Source organism: Teleopsis dalmanni, chromosome 2, assembly GCF_002237135.1.
Source record: "Teleopsis dalmanni isolate 2A chromosome 2, ASM223713v2, whole genome shotgun sequence".
Classification (NCBI taxonomy): Eukaryota; Metazoa; Arthropoda; class Insecta; order Diptera; family Diopsidae; genus Teleopsis; species Teleopsis dalmanni.
Genome location: NC_051847.1, coordinates 202,845,780 through 202,872,239, shown reverse-complemented (window position 1 = coordinate 202,872,239; position 26,460 = coordinate 202,845,780). Strand labels below are relative to the sequence as shown.

Below are 26,460 nucleotides of genomic sequence, written 5' to 3'. Positions count from 1 at the left end.
TCTCAGAAAGGTTACAGGCTCCTCGGGAACGTATGCAGATCTGATTTCAATTATTGCTTAGTCTGATGAAGTGATAAACAATAATCCAGTCAAGGCGTAAAGAGGGGTTTTAAAAATACCTCGAGTTAAGAAAGAGTAAAAGTGCTTAAGTGCACTGTCTCAAATAGCTTCAGCATAATAATAAATATTAAATTTGATTTCTAAAGTCAGTTATGTCGAAAGAAACTATTATTTTAACAGAGAGGTTTTTCGAGGAATATTGAAAATAAATATAATAATTTATAAAAGATTAAAAATATATTATAGTTCCCAAATTTTTTTTATACATATTTTATAACCATCTTACCATTTTTGAAATAACTTAGAAACAATTGTGATTCATGATCCTGAACTTCACGATGCTGTACTGGTCCACCATTAAGTAGGTCATCCAATTGTACTGTTAAAATAGCGGCAGCGCCAGCCTCATCCACAGAAGTTTCTGAGCCCAACCAAAAGTGTACATCCCAAGACAGTTTTTTATCCTTATTTTGTAAAGTCTGTGAAAATGGAAAATGGAAAATGGAACATAAGAAGAAAGTTAGAAAATATTTAAAGTGAAGAAAGCATTAAAAAAAATGAAAGCACACAAGATATTTGAAATGTAAAAGAAACATATGAAGCACGTAATGTAACTAGAAAATATATAAAGTAGAGGCAACCTAAATACATTGCACACGTGCTACAGGCTTTTGCTGCACTGCATTGGGTATTGTAGTCGTGCTCATAAAAATAAACTTTATAGCATAAAACTATGCAACATTTTTTTAAGTGTCCATATATGTCAGTACGCTAGAGTGAGTGAGTGTGAGTGCGAGTGAGTGTGAATGTGAATGTTTGAAAAAGATACATAGATGTGTGTGTTTAGCGTCACTGCTGCAACAGTAACTATACCATAATGTGTACTTTTCACATTTTCTTAATAATACTTTAATGTTTTTGTAATATTTTCATTTTTCGCCATTCTCATCTTTTCTTTTCTTTTTTTTTCTTTTACCAAAGTTTTTCTCCAAGGTGCAATTAACTCAATCTTTAATGAGTTTTCTATAAGTTTGTACGTAAGTCCTTATGCTTCATATGTCTCTTGGTTTCCACAATGTATGTGGATATTCATTTTTATATGAAATTCAACTTTAACTTACATTTAAAACAATGAACGAGTCTCCGGTAAAAAATTTTCCATAGTTATTTTTTGGATACACAACTGGCTCGAAATTCTGTAATAGAAAAAAAACAATTTATCGTATTTTAAAAATAATTTATTTAAATATAATTTATATAATTCGAATAATATAATGTAAGCGAATAAGCAAATAAGTATACTAATATAAAATGAGATATATGTGATCCAATAATTTTAGAACAAAACAGTATATAATACAGTTGTGTTTTTCATTATAACAGGCTGTACTTTTTTACTGCTATTACTACTATTACATGTATTATTTTTGCATAGTATAAATACTAGTATTTCCAAATATGACAGTAAATAATATATATTAAATAGATAGGTAAAGAAGCCTATCTCAATTAGCTAAGAAGCCTATTTTGATTTCACATTCTTCGTAATTGTGACTAAAAGGGTTTATTTGAACCAAGCGGACATATTAATAAATGCAAGTATCTGGCCGATATAAATATTCGAAATATCGTTTAACATGTTAAAGAATAAGACGCACAATAACTTTAGCTTGGCTGTAGATAAAGCAGGACCAAGACACAACAGATTTAGGAACAACTACAATATATTGTATTTTCATTTGCAGCTTTTTGTCTCCATTATTTAGTCGATTATCAACTTCTGCATTTTTTTTACTTAATTAGTAAATCCTTTGTAGCTTTTAATCCTCTTCATTTTTACAAAATCATGAACTCTTTTTTACTTCACCGCTTAAAATTTCAAAATTTGAAAATAGAAATAGGATAGAAAATAGAAATAGAATAGAAAATAGAGTAGAAAAATGATTTTTTGTGCAACCCAATAATTATGAAGGGCATATAAAATGAATGTGTAACTCAATGTCGTCTTATCACCAGAGCGAAATTTAGAAATTTAGAAATATCTACCTATCTACTTTTTCATCTGTTTGCTCTTCTATATGCCTGTCTATCCACTTATCTGTCTATTAATATACAAACTAATTTTGGGCAACTGTTATGAATGCATGCATCTATATCTTTATCTATATTATTTACGATATGTTGGCTTATTAATTCATTTTTTTTTCGGTTATTTAGATCTGCATAAAAGTATATAATGTGTGTTGTTTTCATTTTATTTTTATTTCCCAATTGGTAATTATATATCTGTTATGCTCTCTTTTTTCATTTTTTTCCTTTAAATAACTAACCTTTTGAAAAACTTTACACTATGAACACGAATGTAACTAAACAATTTTTTTATGTTTGTAAGCCATAATCGTTACATCTTTATAATTATAACTTTAATTCCATTCGATTGCTATTGACTTGTTTTACGCCTACAGGCCATAAAATTAAAACATTTAATTAAAAAGTATTTAAATGCACGCAATTTAAATGTTTTTGCTTAGAGTTTTTAATACGAAAAACACCGCGTTGAACTTGGCGTTGAGTTATGTGATAGATGGACTGTTTGAATGTTTAAATATAAAAAAATAAATGTAACATAAAATAATAAATAAATACAAAATAGATAGCAGAACGCAAAGGTAATATATCTGGAAACACAAATCTTATATGTGAATGGTAAAATCTTTTTTCTGAAATATGTACTGAGGCATAAAATATTTTTCGAGTTAACTATAAAAACATTGCTTTTCCAAGCGCTGCAATAATATTTACATGAATTGAAAATTAATTTTTATTTTTTTATCTGAATAAATTAGGTGTGACTGCATCTACTATACACACACTTTTTTGAAGTAAATTAGATGCGACTGCAGCTACGTTTGAATAAATTTTAAAAGTAGTAAAAAAAATATGTATGTATTTAGACGGAAAGGTAGCATTAAATACCGACAAACATTTGTCGAACATCTGTCCAATAAATTTGGATATACAGTAGCGCTGGATGTACACAGTTTACGTAGAAATTTGCATAATATTGTTATTTCAAATAATTTAAAATTAATTTATTTTTGATATATGCTATATTATTGCAATAATAATATTAATAACAGCTATAATGTAAAGAAATATTATTAGCATATCAAATTAATGGATTTTATTTTTTAATTTTTTTTAGAAAAATTTCATAATTTTTTATGTTTTGAAATATGCTTAATATAATTTAAATATTTCACGAATTTACAATGAAATATTTTAATCAAATAGCACTAAAACAATATATGTTTTAGAATTTACTAGGTAACAAATATTGGACTATTAAACTTAAGAAGCATTTGAAAATCATACATACTATTAGAATAAAGAGGTTTTCCAAACAATAGTGAATTAAAACAACAAAAAATCATTTTATTTTATTTTTAAATAATTGAATTTTTGGTTGACCATACCAAATATTCATCATCAGTGATCTTGAAAATAATTATTGTATTTGATTAATCGTTAATAATTTTTGAGACTGCAAGTGCCAAGAATCGAACACGCGCCCTGCCAATTTTAAATCTCAGAGTCAGCGCAACATAACCAACTACCACAAAACCGTACTCGTCTTTTATGTTCGCACACATTTTTTTGGAGTTTTGTTAATTTGCTGTGAAAGTTTTATTAACAAATTTACTTGCTGTGTTTATAGGTATTAGAACGAAATCATAAACCAGCTGTAGATTAATTGAGTTAATTAATTATATTTTTATTACTTTTAATTGTTAAATTTTAAAACTATTCTGTTTGATTAATTTATTTATTTTAAAATCTTTTTGTTACTTCATAAGTAAAATAGGTATATCCGATACTAATATTTGCAGATTCTGCTGTGATGAGGAAGAGTCTATGTAACATCTGATAACCAACTGTGATGCACTAGACCACAGAAGAAACAAAATTTTAGGTGCACACCAACAAGAGGATGAAGACCTTGGAAAACTCCCTCCGAAGGAGCTGGTTCAACTCCTCGATATACTAAATATCTAAATACGAAAGGGTAGATCAATAGATCAAACTGGTCGCAGTGCACAGGGGCCTTAGTCTAACTTGAAACCCCTAAACACCATTACATTACTTTATATTACTCCATAAGTATTTAAACTTCTTACGAAATACGAAACAGTTTTATTTGCTTGACTTTTTACATGTATGTTTGTATCAAAATTTTACTAATAACAAGAATTATGCACTTTATTTATAAATAATAGATAAATAATATTATTTAAATAAAATAATATTTTTTGCCTTCATGTAAATTGAGCCTCTTAAAGTGTAATTAAAATGTGAGTATTCTTTTGAATGTTCGAATATTTTATTACAATAAAAGGTAATTTTATTAATAAAATAAAATAAAATATACCTTTTATTGAATTTTATAAATATTAATTGTTACACATTGCTTAAATTGAATATCAATTTAATTGAAATTGTTCACACTATTTAAGCTTTGTAACTAATAGGATTTTTTATGGTTAAATAAATAGCGAATAACAATAAACGTATTTCATGCATACGCTTTTTTAAATTGCCTATAATAATAACAAATATGGATTTAAAAATATGTAAATATACATATCACATCAAAATTCATATACATATATAGACATTATTTTGAATGCAGAAATTATGCAAATAAAAGCAATTGTTACTTGAATATTTTCAATCAAAATGAAATATGATACTTTTTACAGAAATTAAAATGAATTATTGCATATATTAATATCGAAATCAGTCTTAATGAATGGCATAATTCATTTAAATAATTTTTAAAAATGTCACAAATAAGATTTAATTATATTGATACTTATTTATGTCAAATACCACAATCAAAACAAATTATCACACTTCAAATATGATGAGTATTAGATTACTTCAAATAAATATATTTACATATACTTAAGAGATATATGCACGTTGTTTAATTTATTTTTAATTAGAATTATATTTAAAGTTCAAATTAACTTCTTCAATAGATATTACACGATTAAAATATATCATATATTATCAAAAAAAAAATCAGATAACTTTATTCAATTGATTTTCTACGGATCAGAAACTTTTTAAAAATATAAACATTCCTTAATAAATTTTTAACAAATTTTTATAGAAAAAATTGATCTACATATATGCGAAGTATTAAAATCTCAAATATATTTATAATTGCGAAAAAAAAATATAACAAACCAAAATCTAGAATAAAATGTGCCCATACTCATAGATTCTTTCAACTAATTATGTTAAATGTAATCTTTTCAGCCTAAAATAAAAAGTTCACTAAAAGCCTTAATTTAAAAAATCTTTATATGGAAGAATTATGATATAGAGAGGTATAGAGAGGTAAAGGTAAATAAATAAATAATACTTAATATTTTGTGAATGAAATCTTTCTGTACTGAAATCTTTAATAAAAGATGGGAAGACAGATGCATGCATCTGTATGCAATGTAGCCACGTTCCGATAAAAGAAAATCTAAAATTCTTATGGAGATACCCCGTAAAGATATCGATCTTTTGGTAGGTTTACTTACAGATCACTATAAACCAGGTAACCATGTTAAAAAATTAGATCTCCCTTTCAATCAAATTTGTCGCAGCTGTGGGGAAGACGATTAGAGCACAGCGGCAACTTAATACTTTAGGAGCCGCTTTTCTTGAGGACCTGAACCAATTACAGGACCTGACACTAAATAACATCTTATGCTTCGCTAGATTCTGGTTCTAGATGGTTTTAGATCCTGAGTTTTTTCTAATATATACGGTAACATAACGAGCCAATAGGCCTAAGCAGATCCACTAGGTCTAACATCTTATGTTTCGCTAAAGGTTCTAGATGGTTTTAGACTCTGTTCAATCACGAACATGAGTTTTGACCTCCGGCAGAATGTTCAATCATGAACATGAATTTATACCATATATTTAATTACTATAGTTTATATTATCACCTAAATTCTTAGAATTATGTACTAAGGAAAAATATAGATAAATAGTAACATTTTTTAGCAACCGTATTTAAATTATTAAACTAAAATATATTCATAAAAACAATAGGAGGAAAATCCCAAGTGTTGGGACTTCCGTCCTTTTTTAACCTTTTTTAACCTTTTTTGACAAATGTAATACAGTCCATTAAAATCATAATATTTTAACCTTGATGTAGAAATTAGTCTTAAAATATTTTTGTATAAAAACACAACATTATTTTAAATAAAATCAGTAGCTAAAATATACTCAAACTGTGTACTTCATTAAAATAAAAGTACAAACTCTGAGTTTTATCTAATATATACGGTAACACAATGAGCCAACAGGCCTAAGTAGATCCACTAGGGATCGCCGATATAACCTAACCTAACCTATTACTTAATATTTGATCTTATTGCATTTATATTTTTTTAAATCATATCACTTAAAATTCAAATCACTTCATATACTTAACAAACTATTTAACAAAAAATTTATTTCAAACAAAAAATAAAACCAAATTTTCTCACTTATTTATAATTTTTCTTACTTTTTACAAAATCCAATATTAAAAATATGCCACTTGCATGAACCAAAGCCTCTCGCATCGAAACTCAATTTGTTTTTAATGAAAATGTTAATATTCGCATATTGTTATTAATTTTTATTAAATAAAGAGCAACCAAAAAGTAAACGATAAGTTACAACAACAACATCAGCAACAAACCATATATACAGCATGAGTATGAGGATGAGGATAAGGCCCAAGTACTATGGCCATTGGCAGTACGGCAACAATGAGTTTCCACAACCGTGAATGCTTGACAATCTCATAATTAAAAGAGTGCGTAAAATTTATGCCTACGTTGTTGTGAAACATGAAGCTTCATTGCATGAATCTGCTGTGCAAAGACAATATACATGCAAGTTGTATAGTTGCACTCTTATATATGCACAGCACACAACTCAGTTCAACATATCTTTATATATATGTGCATTTATAAATTTTATCTATATGTATGGAAAAGAAGACCATGGTAAAATCTAAAAGAAGGGGTTCCTTTCATACTAACTTAAATAATTGATTTAATTTTTTTGGAAATATTTTAAAGTTATTTGATTAAAAAGTTAAGAATAAAAATATTATATATTATTAAATAATCTTATAATATATAATATTTGCTTAAAAATAAATATATATCAGAAATTAAATAATATAAAAATTTTTCAATAAATAAATTTTTTTCTGTTAACTCTAACAATTAAAATTTAAATACTTTTAAATTAATTACTTTTTAAAATATTTTAAAATTGTACGAAATTTATACATCAATTATTTTTGGGGTTTTCATTATCCTGGTACTTTCCCAAATTATTTTCCATACATTTTTAAAATACGAATACGATTGTAAAAATATTAACCACAATATTAAGTAGAATCAAACTACATACATCAATAAAAAATTCCACAACAAAATTAAAATTTAAACGTCATTTAAAAGTATTCCAGTTTAAAATTAAATAATTATTAATCCTTAAGTACATTGGATAGTAAATGAACCATTTTATTTATCAGCTTTTGAGCGTTAAAGGATTTGGTATGAAATGAACATTTAATTTTGCAATATTTCAAATTAAAATGAAAATTAAATAGTCTTTGGAAAGTGTTCGTGGCGTATGAGTAATATTACTCGTATGAAATGCAGATATTCAGGTGCTAAGAGCTTAAGGTTTTATTTGTAATTTCAGTTGTAAAATTTTTATTTTTTTACGGAAGATTAAACTTAATGGGTTTTAACATTTTTAATTAGCAAATTTAGATATAAAACTATCTTCAGTATTTTTTCAGAGCTACAGCTATGTAAATATTGTAAAATTATTTAAGACCTTGTTATTATTATAAAATAAACAATTATACCTATTAAAAATCAACCATTTTTTTTCATTTGTATTTATGTAAACATATAAATAATATAAAGGCTTCGACTAAACTAACTTTAAATTTTTTTCATACATTTTTATTGCACTCTCGTAATTTTTATTTTGAAGTGCACATGTATGGAAAGTTTTATTAATTTGTTCGCATTAAGCACTTTTGTTTTTATTTAAATGAAACTAATTTATTAATTGGAAACCTCAAAAGTAGTATTAACTTTAATAATTTAATTTATATAAGTAAAAAGCTCAATACAGTTTTATAAATATAAGAGTTCATGCTCTAATTAATTTGATGCTTAATTAAATGATTCAGTTGTGGTTTGGCAAACTGTTGTATGAAAGGATTGAAATAAAAAAATAATATAACACAATTAATATTTAAAAAAAAAAAAACAATTTAGGTTTAAATTTTAAGATATATGCAATATATTATTAATCATAAGTCAAACTTTATAAATTTATGTAAAACATTATTATTCGAAATTTATTTCATTAAAAAATATTCAAGAAACAAAATAAGTATTCAATACATACTACCTTTCATCTAAAAATCAGAATATATTGGCTCAACACAGCAAACTAGGTCAGTAAGGAGAATGTCGCTTATTTCCAAATGTGCTTAAAAACTACTTTACAACTTTGGAAATGCTTAAAATGCTTTTTGAAGAGACGTCTTGAAGTAAGCCAAAATCCTTAAAAACGGAAATAGTAAATCGGCGTTGGGCAGTAACAAAGTAGCTGAGTAACGCTTTCATCATCCTCTCCACAAATTTAATGACAATGATAAAAGAGATTTAATTTTACCAGTGTTCGCTAATCGCCGACCCGTCAATTACCCTACCATAAGAATGATAGTTTTACGAGGCATCTCAATAAGAATACTGGACTTTTTTTTTTTTTAACACGGCTAACTTGCTTACAGATGCTTACATAACGTTTAGTCCTCCCAGCTTTTATTTAAAAGTATGGAAAGAACACAACAAATGTTTGCATGATGCCATTGATATGCCCAGATTATTTAAGTGTTCCAAGTTATTACCTGAAGCACCCCGTCTAACCAACTCGTCTGCCTTACAATTTTCTGGGAACGCAAAGAAAAGTTAGAAATAAAGAAAAATGTCGTTTAGAAATATGTAGCAATCAAAAATCCTCCTAGATGTAAATTGGACTGAAGTTAAAAACTTTAAAGCTTTAAAAAACTTGACTCTCTAATAGTAAATATATAGTCCTATTAAACATATTATCTACTTTCAGACAAGTAATAATAGAAAATAATAGCTTTCTAATAGCAAATTAGAAAGCCTATAATATGTACACTTATTTAATTCTTATGAAACTCCACTATCTGTTTTAGAGTCGCAGTTAGACCATTACTTCATTACTAAGTCATATTTCTTTAAAAATGTACTTAAATTAATAAATTTAATATATGTAACCCCACTACCTATTTTAGAGTCGCAGTAAGACCCGCTCCCGTAGGGTTATTACTGGGTCATATTTCTTTAAAAATGTACTAAATTTAATAAATTATGAACTATATGTAAAAATTCCCTATAAAAATTCGACTATAAGACCGTGTGCGAGTTCGAGTAAATTGAGGTAAAGTAAATTGAAATTTCCTATGGATTTTTTGCACTGCACTTATATAAATATTTATTTATTTATTTATTTATTACATTTATTAATTTTTAGTGTAAAGTTTACAAATTTATTTATTTATTTATTAAACATCTTATAAAATTTTCACAATGGTAACACCTAATTTACCTATTTTTTATCTAATTTACCCTACTCGAAATTCTGGTAAATATCAACATTCGCTGCCAATTCGACATAATTTAATATTTGCCTCAATTTTCCATCAATTTACTCGAACTCGCACACGGCCTAAATACTTAAACGACATTACTTGTATTCTATATTTACTGTAATTAATTTATTTAACAAAAATTATAAAATTTTAGAAAATATGAAATTCTTTAAACGCAAAGGTAATAAACACTACTTATATATAATATGTACCCAACTTACTATTTAAGTTTTTTCGCCTTCACTTCAAAGCACATTTTTTGAAGGCTACTTTAAAAACTCAAAAACATAATAAATCCTTTACATATTGTTATTCCATACAGTCCTTAGCCTTAAAGAAATAAACACAACCAAAAACAAACAAAGGCACAAAGGCACAAAAACACAAATGTACAAAAACACACAGACGAAACAAAAGACAAAAGAAACAAAAATAGACACAAAACAAATATGACACAAGTTCATTATGGCAAAGTACGAGTACGAGTGCAAGTGCAAGTGTGACTGCTTAAATTACACAATATTTGCTTTGTTTTTGTTGCTGTAGTTGTGTTAGTTATTCTACTTGCACTTCTGCATTGTGCAATCGTTGGTATTGTGTAGTAGCTGTGGCTGCTGGTGGCAATGTTGTTAGCAGTAGCCAGTAGCCAGCAGCCAACAGCAAGCGGCAAGCACGCCACGGCGTTCCACCCGGTACTACTGCTGCCGGTCTATAATTACCACTGGTCATTAACTTCATTCGCGTGTATGTATGTTTAGTCGGCGAACACAATACATTAGTGTGCATGTGTGCGTGTGTGTGTATGTGGGCAAGTATGCCTATTAACACTTAAGTATGTGTTTACACAATGCAATGTGCATACAGTGAAGTAAATAGTCGTAAGCGTGAATTGGTTTAAGTTTTTTTTTTGTTTTTTTGTTGTAAATTCGTTTCCACAAGCGAGCTTGCAATTACAACAGTTGTCGTATTTTAATGATGCTCCAATGTACATGATGATGACTAGCCGGCGCACCATCATTTGACCACAATTGAAAATCAGTTTCAGATTCAAAAGCGAACAGTATTTAACGACGCCTGAATTTGTTGCATTAAGGCACTGCAGTTGTATTTACCGACATGATATGAATTAACATTTTATATGAATGCATGCATATGAGACGTATCCACACATACAATCGTAAAAACATAATTGTATTATGTATATCCTTGTTTTCGTCCGTGTTTAAGTGCTGTTATACAGCAGCCATTACAATAACAATGACAACAACTGAAAACTGAAAACTGCATCAAACTGCATCAGTCGGAACACAATTAAAGTCATAATTTATACTCTGCAGTTCACAGTGGCTCATTAACATACATATTAACTTACTGTAGTGATATTATCGAAATCTGTTGTAATATTTTTTACCACTTAAAATTCAACTGAATTTGATTAAATACTTTGAATATTAATATACCTCATTTTTAATGCATTTCGACTTGAAACTTTATTGTTCTTTAGTCTTTAGTGTAAATTAAAACTTTACACATATCTCTGCGGACTGCGGATTAATATAAATTCAGAATTGTATTTTAACTGTCTAAAGGTGTTTTTTTAAGTATTATGATATGGGCTTATGAACATTAACCCATATGACCCATGTACTACTCGTATATAAATTTGAGTTGTAACACGAATGCATTTAATAGCATTTATCAATATCACTTAAGTGCACAAAAGCAAACTCACTTATTAAATATTTATTTTAATTCAAAATTATTGCATCATCATATAAAATATTGTGCATTGTCTGAACAGGTACGTTTAGTCCACAAAAGTTCAAATAAAATATACAAGTACTGGTAGCTGAGATTTTCAAGAAGAATTTTTTGTAAAATTCTGCTCTTATTTTTTAGTGTAGTGCATAAATACATTTATTTAACATTTTTCTTTAATGCTGCATTTTGAAACAAGCAACGTACTGACTTTTGCAACAAAAATTCACAAATTTTTTCATCTTTTCTTCATAATTTTCAATAAACTGGATGTTAGCATTTCGCTTCAACTACCGAAACAGTGCAATGTTTTTCAAGCAGATGTAATGCCGATTCACTACGCTGTGAATCGGGTGATAATGGGTGAACCCTACTGTCAGATCTCAAACTCAGATTCAAACTGGACGACAAAAGACCCATGTAATGTAATCTGCTCAGCAATACGGTATCAGCGCTAATGGGTCACTTTGTACTAGAAAGACAAAGTGGACAAAGTTATTATATGGAGACTAGGTCTACCATATAATAACTTTTATCGTCATTGTGGCTTTACTGATGTCAATGAAACTGTTCTTCACCTCATGTGTCAGTATCAATCATTGGCTAAAGGAAGATTTCAAATCTTTCGGACCACTTTTCTTACCGACATGACAGAGCTGTCATCTTACAAACATTGCCAAATTGGTTTACTTTCACATGAATTGCAAGTCATTCCTTTCGCCGCTGTTCGTACGCTGATCTTTAGTCTGCATATGATAAACGCGAATCCATGATATCGCAACGGGCCATTATTTAAGCTCAAGTGGGTTTTGGTTACAAGAGATCGCCACTGCAACCTCACCTAACTTATAGAAACCAGAAAATGTTTGCATTTTTGTTGAAAAAATCTATAGATAAGTCACTTCAAAGAACAGTTACAAGAACGATTACTCTATTTTTAAAGCCAATTAAGCACTAGAACATATAAGTCATCTTATTTAATGCACTAAAAATTTTTATACAATTTATGTTATTAGGATAAATATTTTAAATTTTTTTAACTACAGGTATTTACAAATATGGAATTCTTTGACACTCTGAATGTAGGGAAATATTAAAAAGCAAATAAAAAAATAAACATTTAATATTTTTTTATACGCGCTTTATCTCATTAATATACTAGGAGTTTAAAACATATTCTTTGGAACGTATTTTAAAGAAAAAGAAAGGCCTTTTTTTTCAAAAGTCTTCTCTTAGAGCTTTCACTGCTTTTTCGAAATGTAGACTTTTCTAGAGTTAAGTTTTCTATGATATCCTATTTATATTGTAGTACTTAGGTTCATAACTTAATTATCTATAGATTCTCTTGCCCATTTTGCTTACTACCCACTACTCTCTACTATCTTCAATTTTTTTAATATACTACGAAGAGTTTTTAAGTGCAAAAAGTCAAATTAAGATTATTTTATAAAACATAGACTTTTCTCGAGTAAAGTTTTCTGTGATATCCTATTCCTATTGTAGTATATAGGTTTATAGCTTAATTATCTATAGATTCTCTTGCCCATTTTGCCTACTACCCACTAATCTCTACTGTCTTTAATTTTTTTTTTTTTTTTGACCAAGAAAGCATAATATACTACGAAGAGTTTTTAAGTGTATTATCTATAGATTCTCTTGCCCATTTTACTTACTATCCACTACTCTCTACTGTCTTTAATATTTTTCACCAAGAAAATATAATATACTACACATTAATTCTATTTAGCAAGGACGAACAGTTTTTAATTCTAAGAATTCAAATTATAATTATTTTATAAAACACTTAACTTATCTACTGTCTAGTAAGTAGCAAGTTTTTCATTTACTCATTTCATTTAAAATGTTTTTCAACTTTAAAATAAAAGTTCCATATTAAACCTATTTATTATAATTACACAAGTTTTTGCATATAAAAAATAATTTTATGTTTCAAAAAATACTAAAAGACTCACCTCAATTCTCCAAATTTCCAAACCAGGTGCACGACCGGCGTTAGCGAATGCGGGATGCATTACTCTTCGAGCTGGTTGCTTATTACCGCTTTGTGGTTGAATCTGACCTGTAGTCACAGGAAAGGCAGGGCGATTTGGTATAGTGCCAGCAAAGCAAACTGTTGCTAAAGCGAATAGCGCAATGAAGCAGCTAACACGGCTATAAAAATTTCCAATGTCAAGGTAACGCCAAAAAGATAAAAACAGTATGAAAATTTTAATGTAAAATTTAACTTTGTGTAAATAATTTTAAGAGCTTAATAACACTTATAAAATAATAATAATCATAATATACAATATTAAGAATGCAAAATTAAATATGCTCTGTAGATACGCACAAAATATACTGAAATTACAAAGTATCTGGAGGCAGCTGCTACACGTACTGAGACTCACAACACAGCAAACTGTCGGCATTTTTGAATTTTATCGATTTTGTCTGTCTGTCGTATTTTTATGATATCATCTAAGTGGTTTTTTCCTAGTATATTTTTTATATATGCTCATATAAAATATTTAAAAATAACAATATTAGAGACATACTGCTCCCTATTCCACAATTTCGTATAATAAATTCCGTGTCCATATAAATTTAGGGTAATGTAGCGCGCAGATACTTTGTTCATATGTATGTCTCGGCACATTTCCAGATAAATTCACTTTCGCTTTTACTATATTTACATATATACCTTTCACATTACTTAGTGAATTATTTACTATTGACAGTGTCGATATACTACAATGTGTTGGTAATTTAATGGAATTGCAATTTTTCTGAACTTTTGCTACCTAATTAACAATTCCTCCAGATGTTTAACTTCATCTGCTGCTTTCGATTATTTCGATTATTTCTCACAGCTCGTTAAGCTATTTTTATACGTTATTATAAACAAATTTTAAAACAAAAGTTGAAATCAACGCAAACGTTTTGTATGCGGTCCTAATTTTCATAAGAAATGCAAGGCAAACATTTTTTATTCTCCTCGGAAATGAAGTCCATTCGATTTGGGATATAATAAAAGTGGGCAGAACACCTTTCACATAAATTGAGGTGTTAATGTTTATTTTTTTTTTGTTTTTGCTTGAATCCGAAATGAATTCATAAACTTTTTCTCTGCATGTTGTAGCCAATTAATTTAATTATAGTTTTTTGTTTTTCTTAAGGAATGGAAAAATATTTTGGTTGATTAACGATAACATATAAATTATGTTTTGACAAACAGTTCTGAAATGCTTTAAAATTCTTATGTTTATACATTTTAATATATTTCATCCACGCGCAACTGTTTATTCTTAATATGTCATGTTTTACTGCTGCTTTGATATTTTAAATTTGAAAATTTACAATATATTATAAACAAATAATATATATTCTTTTAAAAATATATTCTTTTTTTAATATAAATCTTATAAATTTCATTTTCAATAAAAAAAACTGATATAACTTTTGAACTCCACAAAAGAAAACTAATGAAGTGTTCAAATAGTGCTGAAAAGATAACAACAAGAATTTGAGTTAACTGCTGCTTTGAATTTTTTAATTATAAATTTACAATATGTTATAAATAAATAATATATATTCCTTTAAATATATTCTTATCTTATTTTTTTAATATAAATCTTATAAATTTCATTTTAAATAATAAAAACAGGTCTTTTATAGATACAGCTTTTGAAGTAATGAAGTTTTCGAATAGTAATGAAAAGACAACAACAAAAATTTTAGTTAATTTATAGAAATTTGGCTGATCATACAACGTTGTTTCGAGTATTACCAAGCACTTATAATCAGTTGGCTTAGAAAATATTCGAATTTTTTAATTAATTTTAACTAATTTTTCAAATTAACATTGAAATGTAAAGAATTTAATGAAAAATACTAGAAAATTGTGAAGAAAACACAATTATCGAAGTGGTAATCACCTTATTATCATAATAAGAAACAGACTTTTCTTTTTAATTTTTTTATGTAATAAAGTTACAAAAGACACTCTTCTTCCTATTTAACGACAATTAGTGGAATCATATAAGTACACTAGCAGATAAATTCATATTACTTTTTCCTTCTGCCTATAGTTTTGTGTTTATCGTAACTTAGTCATGTGGTTCTTCCAAAAGTCAATGTGAGGATTTTATTCATCTTTTATTTGCTACTAATATCTTAAAAATTTTTAAAATAATGAATTTTATAATAAATGTAAAAAACAAAATTATAAACACGTTATCGAGAGAAGTTTGGATTGTCTAATAAACAGACAATCCAAATGCAATATCCTATGTCTAGATTATATGGTTGGTTATTTAAGATGACGACTCTGCATTGCCCCATCAACTGATTGTTATCAACTGATTGTCCGATTGCTTATCAAGCTAGTATGATTAGATCCAATTTATGAAGTGTAAAACCTCTAAAGTTGTTTTCTTTCTTTCCTAATTCTCTTTCTCACTAAAGCAGGACATGAACAGATAAAAAATGGAAAATTATTTCTTTTTCCTCTGTCAGATTACAGATTATAAACTAAATATACGCATTTTAACCACTTACAGAATTCAGTGATTACTAACCTCAGTTTAGAGAGACTAATTTATTCTAGTAAATAAGCGATAATGTTTATTTAAGATTGTAACCCGGTCATTGTATTCTATTAGTTACAAATATCCGCTATTTAAGGGTTTTTAGTGTTTATGGCACATTTAACCACAGTGTGTGAGCACCATTTCTGCAAGAGTTATATAGCAAATTCTTCCTTTTCTTGCCAGTTCATCAGCTATTTCGACACTCCATTTATTTAGAAGTAAGATTGATAATTTCAAATTATTATTTTTTATACGAATTACTTTCGATCGACCACATTACAATTGATTGCACTAGAAAGTCTTATTTTGTAGATTATGTAAAGTCATTTTTCAATCCAATTGGGTCGATTAATTATTTCATAATTTTTAATGAACCAGAACTTTTGTATATAGACAAATTTAGACAAAATGCACTCAAACGTAAATAAGAAGAAGAAACTTATTTTTTTGAAATTATTTTAAAAAATGTGTGCTTATCTTTTTTTTTTAATATGTTAATATTATGAAGTGAGTTATACTTTGTCAAATCAGAGTCTCAAGAATTCTTATTCTATTTAAAATCTATTGCTCATATGTGTATACATTGTGACCGAAAAGTTTCCGGTCATAAATAAATAAAACGCAAAATTCTTAATCTTCATCAATATTTATTTTATCTCCTTCAAAATATGCTCCATTAGAAGCGATACACAAATGCCAACGTTTCTTCCAATCATCAAAACATTTTTTATAGGCGCTTTCCGGTATGGCTTTGAGTTTCCTCTGCGAATTCTGTTTTACGTCTTCTATGGATTCAAAACGCGTTCCTCTGAGTGGTAATTTGAGTTTGGGAAACAGGAAAAAGTCACACGGTGCAAGATCAGGTGAATACGGGGGCTGTTCGATGGTATTTATTGAATGTTTGGCCTTAAAATCGTTGATAATGTTGGCTCGGTGCGAGGGAGCATTATCGTCATGAAAAATCCATGAATTATCCTTCCACAATTGAGGCCGTTTACGGCGGATATTTTCACGCAAACGTCTTAAAACAGTCAAATAATAGGCTTTATTGACTGTTTGTCCTTCAGGGACGAATTCATGATGCACCACACCACGAATATCGAAGAAAACAATCAGCATTGCCTTGATTTTCGAGCGACTTTGGCGTGGTTTTTTCGGTTTCGGCTCGTCTTTTCCTCTCCATTCCGATGATTGTTGGCTTGTTTGCATGTCGTACTCGTAGACCCATGTCTCGTCACCCGTTATGATGCGTTCCATGAAAGTTGGATCGGAATTGGCACGATCAAGCATGTCTAACGAGACCTGTCCACGATGGTGTTTTTGGAACAAATTGAGGTGAATCGGAAAAAGCCGAGCGTTGACACGTCGCATACACAAATTGTCCACCAAAATCAAACGAGCCATCTCACGACCGATGCCTAGCTCTCGTGCTATCTCTCTAACACTCACATGAGGATTTTTGAACACGATTTCCTTTGCCTTTTCAATGTTTTCGTCGGTGGTAGAGGTCGAAGGTCGTCCAGAACGCGGCATGTCTTCGACGGTCGTACGACAGTCCTGAAAGGCTTTGTACCACTCATAAACTTGAGTTTTCGATAAAACTGATTCCCCATAAGCCTTTTGTAGCATTCGCAACGATTCTGCACACGAAATTTCGTTCGAAACACAAAATTTGATGCAAACTCTTTGTTCAATATTTTTTTCCATTGTTTTTTTCGCAACGCACTACTGAGGTGAACTGGTTTCAACAGCTGCCGTAAACGAACTGTCTGACAGATCGCGCTCATTTTTGGCATAGTAATTAAGGAAAGTGCTGCCAAACTACATAAACTTAAAATATCGAAAAATATACAGCGCGCGAATTTTAAATGAGAATTTCCGAAAACTTTTCGGTCACAATGTATATTAATTTGGACAAATTGTTATAGATAGAATAACAAATTTGAATATTAAATTTCATCAATCAAAAGAATAAATGACACATTTTTAAAGGTATATTGGAAATGATTAGTAAGCGAAATATTTGCGTTTTTAGAATAATATACAATAAAAACATAAAAATAGTAAAATATAATATTGTTACGAATTTCATCAGAGTAGCAATGAAATGTTTAAATATTATTAAATGTTATTTAAACATTACGTCAATGGATTTTTTTGACAAAAAGTTTAGTTTGGAAATTTGTTTGGTGTGAAGCTGTATTTTTATTAAATTGACTCCTAATAAATACTAGTTCTTTGTATTACACAAAATATATAAGTATAGTTTCTTCAATCCTAATAATTCGTTTCATTTTTTACAAAATCCTGAGATACGAATAATCACGCAGGCGATTACGTAACATTTGGTGTCAGAAGTGGGATTTTGTAAAATGATGAAATTGGAAGAATTGACTGTGGTTCAACTAAAAGAGGAGTTGGAGAAAGTGGGACTTGGCACAGGTGGTGCGAAAGCGGAACTGCAGTTGAGATATCCTGAGGAGTTGGAGGCTAATGGCATATATGTAGAAGAACACGAGTTCCTCGATGAAGAACCTGACACGAATAGTGAAATGATGGCAATCATGAACTCAATGATGCAGAAGCTTGAGAAAAATTCTGAAGAACAGGCGCACAGTTTACGTAAGTTGGACGAAAAGCTGGAACAACAATTTAGTGAAATCACGCAGACATTAGGAGAAAATTTTGTCGAATTAAAGATGGAGTTACAACAAGTCCAAAAAAAGTGCTCGAGAAGAAAGGACCCGATTGATCAGAATGTCCAGGTCTCAAAAGGTGAGACGGTTCAATTGGAACGCCATGCTGAGAGTAGGCAGGTAAGCGGGTCATCTTCAGCCATTTGTGAAACTGGTAGCGTTAAACTACAGGCACCGACGTTTGATGGGAGCGAGACTTTTGAAGTTTTCAAACTCAAATTTGAAATAGCGGCTGCAACAAATAATTGGAATATTGGTGAGAAAACGGAAGCACTAATTATGGCACTAAAAGGTAGTGCGGCAGAAGTTTTAAAACAAATTCCACCCGAACAACATAAAAGCTATCAAGCTGTAATGGATACATTGGAGCGCAAGTACGGTAACGTTTCTATGGCTCCATTACACAGGGTAATACTGGAAGCAAGAGCTCCGCCTGTTGACGAGAGTCCTGGAGAGTACACTACCGACATTGAAGGGTTGTGTAACTTGATTTACATTGGCAGCTCTGGTGATAGTATGGTGAAGAGTAAAGTCGACACTTTAATAGACGGCATACGTGATCCGAAAACTAAGTGTCAGGTCGTAATGCTCTCAAAGGAGACATATTCTGAAACGGTTAGCGGTACTTTGACGTACGAAGCTGCCGGTATAATGTGTTGCTTGACAGCAAAAGTACGGAAAGTGGAAACTGGAGTGAAGGCAGGAAGAAAGACAAGAAGGAAGGCAAAAGGAAAGACAGAAGGGAAGTCAGGAAGTAAGACAAGAAAGAAGACAAGAAAGGAGGTAAAAAGAAATAGAGGAAAGAGAAGAAAAGAAAGAAGGATGAGAGAGAAGACAAGAGAGAAGATAAGAGGAAGAAGAAGATTAATTCAAATAATGAATAGGGAAAAAAGAAACAGAAGAAAGAGAAGAAAGAAAAGGAGGAAAGACTATTTCGGTTTAGGTAGTTATGATTTCGTGTTAATCGGCTTTGGTATAGCTGAATCAGTTGAAATTAACATCTGCTTGGACGAGCAAGAGTCCCCATATGTTATATATGTTGAAGGTATTCCATTTGAAGTAGATTTCACATGCGATGTTGTTATTCCATGTGAAGCAATTGGCACAAATGACATATTCCCGGCAAATATGCCACTTAAGGCAGATAACATGTTAGCTGTTGATATTCCATCAAATGCGGATGTCTTTGATAGCATGTTGGCTACATATACTCAAATCGATGCTGGCAGTACAGTTGATGAAGTTTTCAGGATTAATCAGGAAATCAAATACGATGCGGAGATCGCAGAGGGCTTGTTGGTCGCGGATACGTTATCTTATAAAGATATACCATTAAACGTTGATGCCGACCTCATAGATAATAAGAACGTGACAATTAATGGGAATGTCTTGTTTCATGAGGATATCACAGATGACGTATTGGCTACGAGTAGTAAATTTGATGCTGATGTCAGGGATGTCTTGTTCGTTTCGGATATAACAAATAATGAGGATTATACAACTGATATTGATATATCTGATGGTGCGGTTTTTGTTGTTCAGGACATTCCTGATTGGCATACTCAATGCATTGACAAGTTTGTTGTGTCTAACGTAAGTAGCATTGATGACAGTGACAGCTGTTTGCAAATGGAGGTTTATCAGGGTGACTCAGACGACGCGGGCTTAAAATTCGGTATAACGGCACTTTGCGGCAAGATGACATGTGACTACACTGGAAGTAAGCGGAACCAATTAGATGAAATTCATTGATTTATCAGAAGACCGCTCCTATTGACCAGGAACTGAAATGTTAATGATGATGGTGATACTCAAAATCTCCACCCAATAGCTAGAAGTATAGGATAAGCAATTTGTAAATAAATATAGAATTTCTACAATTAGTAAGTAAGCAAATATTGAAAATCTTGAAAGAGAACGGTGTGTGTTCGCAATTTGTGTCTGATGAAGATGTTGTGATGTTTGTTTGGAGCCCCCTGTTCTTGATGGAACGAAGATCTGTGATGGTGTTTATCGAATTCAACAGTCGGGGCATCATAGAGCTCAAAAGAAAGTGGTGCATCTGGAACGGCTGGCACCTAACTGCAACGATGTGGTAATTCCTGTTCGGGACGAACAGATTTAAGAGGAGGGCAATGTTACGAATTTCATCAGAGTAGCAATGAAATGTTTAAATATTATTAAATGTTATTTAAACATTACGTCAATGGATTTTTTTGACAAAAAGTTTAGTTTGGAAATTTGTTTGGTGTGAAGCTGTATTTTTATTAAATTGACTCCTAATAAATACTAGTTCTTTGTATTACACAAAATATATAAGTATAGTTTCTTCAATCCTAATAATTCGTTTCATTTTTTACAAAATCCTGAGATACGAATAATCACGCAGGCGATTACGTAACAATATAATGGTAAAATATAGTATCATAATATAGTATATAGAATAATTAATAGAATAATAATTTGAAAACTGTTCTGAGTGAAGTACAACACTGCCAACATAATAGATATTTTGAGGCACAACTAATCCGTTTTTATATTTACAATGAGCGACAATCAATAACGTATACAAGGGGGATTTTAAAGTTGACAACCCACACTAGTTCCCTGCACATTTTATTTTAAAGTAATATGTTTTAATTTTAGAAATAAGTGCGTTTTTGGATCTATATGTCATTCAATAAATGGTTCTTTGCACCCAGGAAAATTAAATAAATATAATATATGTATTCAGTACCTATCATGGGAACATATTGGTGGTGTGTTAATCTTTTTCTAATGTATTTTTAGCTTCTTAAAGATACTTAATAGTTTTAATAATCTTTAATAATAAAAGTCACTCACAGAATTTTACAATATTTTACTATGAATTCATACTATTGAATTATTTTGAAAAATGAATCACTTAATCCAACGACAGTGAACTATTTTTGATATTTCTGCCTTATTTAATGAGTATCGATAAATATACTATAAAAAAATGAATATAATTTTAATTCGATCATTGCAAAATCTATCTGAACTACATAATTTAAGATATACTAGTTTCCGCTACTTAATAAATATGTACCCAACTGCTGTTATATTAAGTATTGCAGTTTATATACACTTTTGTATATAAATTTTTTGCTTAAACGCGATGAAAAAAAACTATTGTAACAAACTAAAATATAGCTAATTTGTTGCCTAAAAAGGTATGTTTTAGCATTAAGAGATACATTTTTTTTATGATCACCTTCAAGTGAATCATTTAAAATTTCCAAATTAAATTGCAAATATAAACGTGAAAAAGCAAACAAAATGCGTGCTAAATTTAATTGTCATGAGAGATAAAATAAAATAGTGACGACTTTTCGAAAGTAAAATAATTGTTTAATCAAGATAGCGAAATGTTTTTCAGTAATTAGAGTAAGTCAAATAATTTTAGAAAAATTGACTCCACAATCTACGACATTAACGCGATAATTACTTATTCAATTGGCACTATTCATTTGTTTGAGAATGTATTATTCCATTGAATATCATTCAACCCATCTTATAAACAATAAATACGAACTATTATATATATTTTATTAAAAATTTCTTATTTATTTTATATTATTATATATATCATATTTGTTAAAAAATTTTAAAAAAGTAATAAGTTACCTTACTACCTAATTTATATTTTTTTTAAATTATATTAAGTACGTATTTTTATAGAAAGTAAGAAATTAAATCGATATTTTGTGTTAAGCTGCTCTCTGATATGTATTTACAAATCCGAACATTAAGTAACTGTTATCAAACAATTTAATATAAATTTTATTTATATAACAATTACCATTATAGAACAGAGATTTCTCTAGAATGCTCAAAGTAACAAAATTTCGTGTACCTATAAAACGACTTAAAAGAATAATTATACATGTAATCGTTATTTTAGAAAAAAAAGCCAGACAATAACTTATCCTACAATTCCGTAGATATACTCATATATAAATTATAGGCAAGAAAGATTTAAGTATATTCATGTTTTAAAAAATCGTGAGAAACAACAAAAAACAAAGGGCTATAAAATTACACATTAAGAAATCATTTGCAAATAGTAAATACATCAGAATAATTATATGAAGTGAGCAACCATCAATGATAACATTCATGCAAATCAATTCCCGTAAAATGAATTCCCTAAAGAACTCAGTAAATGCTTAATTGATGTCTACATGTAATAGATATAGTTTTAACTGAAGTCAGAGTAAAGTCTCACCATCACCACTAGCATCTTCAAGCCTCGAGACCCTGCTTGTCGTTTGTAGCTGTATGTAAAAGAACTATAACCCTTAGACTCACTTTAACCTAACCCGAGTGACTAACGTTTAAGTAGTTATACAATTGAAAAATTACTACCATGATTTCTTAATATTCAATGTCATATGAATACAACACTCGTATATTATATATGCAGCAAGAGAAAACAATATCACGGATAGAATAACTTTGTAGAATAAAGCAATACTAATCATTAATTAATATATTTGATGATATGTAACCATTCCATTGACGCTTCTCTAATATATAGAAACCACTAAAATACATAACATAAAAAAACACAATTTAAATAAGCTGACATCATAAATCCTAATGGAACATCAAATCGTATGGTCTATGGCCATGATTCTCTTCTTAAAATGAAAGAAGTTGGGAATACATGAGTGAAAAAAAACTATAAAATTAAAAGAAAACTATGCTAGCTATTTCGAAAACATTAACAAATCCCATCCCTATCATTCATATCATGAAACTTTTGAAATTTTAGAATATTATCAAGCAAAATATAAAGAAAATCAATACTGTTATTCATGTTATATATCTGCTACATATACTTACTGATTATAAAACTATTTGTTCCAATTCTTATTAATAGCATAAACTATAAGCTATATAAGTTTTTATAAACTATAAGATTCTTATTTAAAACCCAATGAAAAAAATTTTGGCTTCTTCATTGAAATGTTAAAGAGTTCATTAAGAAGTATTTATTACTTAATTTGATTAAGTAAATATTTATTTAAGAATATAATGAGATATAAAGAAAATAAACTTTGGTTATGCGGAAATATTAAAACCTTTTCACATAAAAAGTTTTATAGTAAATAACTTAATTACTATTTGTATATTGAAATTTGTTTTTTGTTGTAAGATCCAATATTTATAAATATTAATTAATTTTATGCTTCTTCTATGAGGATGATATGATTAATTCAACTAATTTTATTTATAACTAAACTTGATCTATATGAACTCAAATGTAGTTCTAGGGCAAAGGTAGTCCTAGGGCAAAGGTTAATGCTATTACCTTTTTGTTAGTTATCAAAATTCTTTTCAATATACAGACAGACAGATGCACATGAGTATATTTCATATATCCTGACGGTTAGCTTTATTTTGTTAATCAAAATACGAGTTTAACAGCGTTACTAACAGATAGACATAGATAATAGATTTTTTAATTAAAAAAAAGATATTAAAAATTAAGCCGAGTTTTAAACATTTTTTTACGTTTACAACGGAAATTTATTACTAAATATATTGAAATTTATAACTAAATATATAGGCATATATTCATATTATATACAAATATTTTTTTGAAAATTGTATCTTGTATATTTGACAAGATCTTTGTACTCTAATTGCAGTGTATACTTCTCTAGTAGGATTACTATTTATTGACTTTATTTTGAACTTTATTTGAACTAAAAAGTCATCTAATATTAGCAAAAAAAAAAATTATATTATATTTTAATATTATTAACGGTCTCTCAATTTAAAATATTTAGTTTGTTCAACTTGAAACAAAATTACAAGAACAATTTGTTTGTGATATCGAATCCCTACGAACAAAATTAAGGTTCTTATATTTCAAAAAAAGTTTCTAAATTAATATAGATGGTATTCACAAATTCACAAAGACCTAAAAATCCATAATGTACATGAAACAATCCAAAAAAGCAGTGCTAACCATATATCTAAATTGCCGCAGCACATAAACTTGAAAATGAGAAAATCCCTGCCTTAGAACTAGGGTACAAAAAACATTCAAAACGCACACTTCCAATCTACTTAAGTGTTGAGTGTTAAATTAAGGGTTATATAGGTTATTTATTTATTGAAATTGTCTAAAATGTATTGAAAATATCATTAACATGTTATCTTAAATGATGATTTTCAAACTTCCAAAATTAATTTGTTAAAAGTATTACTAGATATCTATGATAGTTGTAATATTAATGGAAAAAATACAAATAAAAAAAGAAAAAAAAATATTTATATCAAACAGACTTTATAAATTATATTTCAAAGACTTAATAAAGTCAAATTTTAGAGGATAAGGCAATAATAAAAATATTCCTCTTTTATACTTAAGAGTCTCACAATAATCTCACTTAAACCCAAAATTACTTTATGATTAAAAAATAATATTATTTATACATACATACATATATAGTATATCAACTTATTTGCATAAAAAATGTTAACTAATTTTTTTCTGAATTTTTTAATATTAGAAAAGTAAACAAATTTTTTTTATATTAATTTTTTTTATATTAACACTCGCAACAAAACTTTTATCAAACAGTTTTATTAGCATGTCAGACGCGAAATATTATGAAGTAATTTTGTATCAACGGAAATCAAAAAACGATTTCATAGTGTGAATTTATAGTAATTTCAAAATAAAAAGAAAAAATTTAATTATTTACACTAAAACTGACAGTTTCAATCGTCTTTCAATGTTTCAATTAAAAATTTTAATGATTTTTTATTATTTGATTTAAAGCTTTTTTTCACTACCTGAGGGCTATAAACTTTTTTTTTAATAACTAAAAAGCAACACAACTGCTTCACTTTTTACACGTATTTTATATGTAATAAATTAGATGTATTTATCAATTTATCAGTTTTTGCGATCAGTCAATAGAGCTTTTCGCGAACCATTCACGTGAATTACCTGTGGATCACTGCCATGATCGCTCCGTTTATTTTCTGAAATGCTTCAAAATGATTCCAAGTGGAGTGGAGATTTTTGCTTTTGCTTTGTTTTTGAATTTTATTTTTATCTTATTTTATTTTTATTTGTTTTTTACTTTGTTTTTAATATATATTTCCTTTAACGTTTATATAGCTGAGATCTTTGTGGTCTTTGTGTTTGCAGTAATGTTTTTGCTCTGTACGGTTTTTAGAGACCGGCTGCAGCTGCTGAACACTCTCCAACGTTCTTATTTACTCATTAGTTTTAGATCTGAAATTAAATGAGAAAAATAAGAAATTTTATTTTTTTTCTTTTGAGAAATCATAAAAATACATTTATTTTACATATGTATATATATATATTAATATGAATTAAGTGTTTGTTGATGTGACTCAACGGTAGCGGTTTTTGTTGTTAATGGGAAAAATTAAATAAATAAACTAACATATAAACAGTTCGTTAAAAGTAAACAGTAATATTATTTACCAAAAGAAAATTTTATGTAAATATTTACTATTACGGCTTTATTAGTAGTTTAATAAATTAAAGTAAACATAAAAGTATTAT

General features: G+C 28.7%; 1 protein-coding gene across 2 annotated transcripts in view; it reads right to left on the bottom strand.

The window, feature by feature from the left end:
- The window catches only part of LOC119682316 (gelsolin-like), a 32,012-nt gene extending 5,852 nt beyond the window's left edge, over positions 1-26,160 (bottom strand). The window contains exons 1-4 of one of the 2 annotated variants that reach the window (XM_038095725.1): positions 25,873-26,160; positions 13,570-13,768; positions 1,182-1,256; positions 347-539 (exon numbers count right to left, since the gene is read on the bottom strand). In XM_038095725.1, the coding sequence (XP_037951653.1) occupies positions 347-539; positions 1,182-1,256; positions 13,570-13,768; positions 25,873-25,889 (484 nt within the window). In that variant the 5' untranslated portion in view covers positions 25,890-26,160. Of the gene's footprint in view, positions 1-346; positions 540-1,181; positions 1,257-13,569; positions 13,769-25,715; positions 25,821-25,872 lie in introns of those variants that run through there. The other variant, XM_038095726.1, reaches the window with a different exon arrangement.
- Positions 26,161-26,460: the final 300 nt, after the last annotated feature.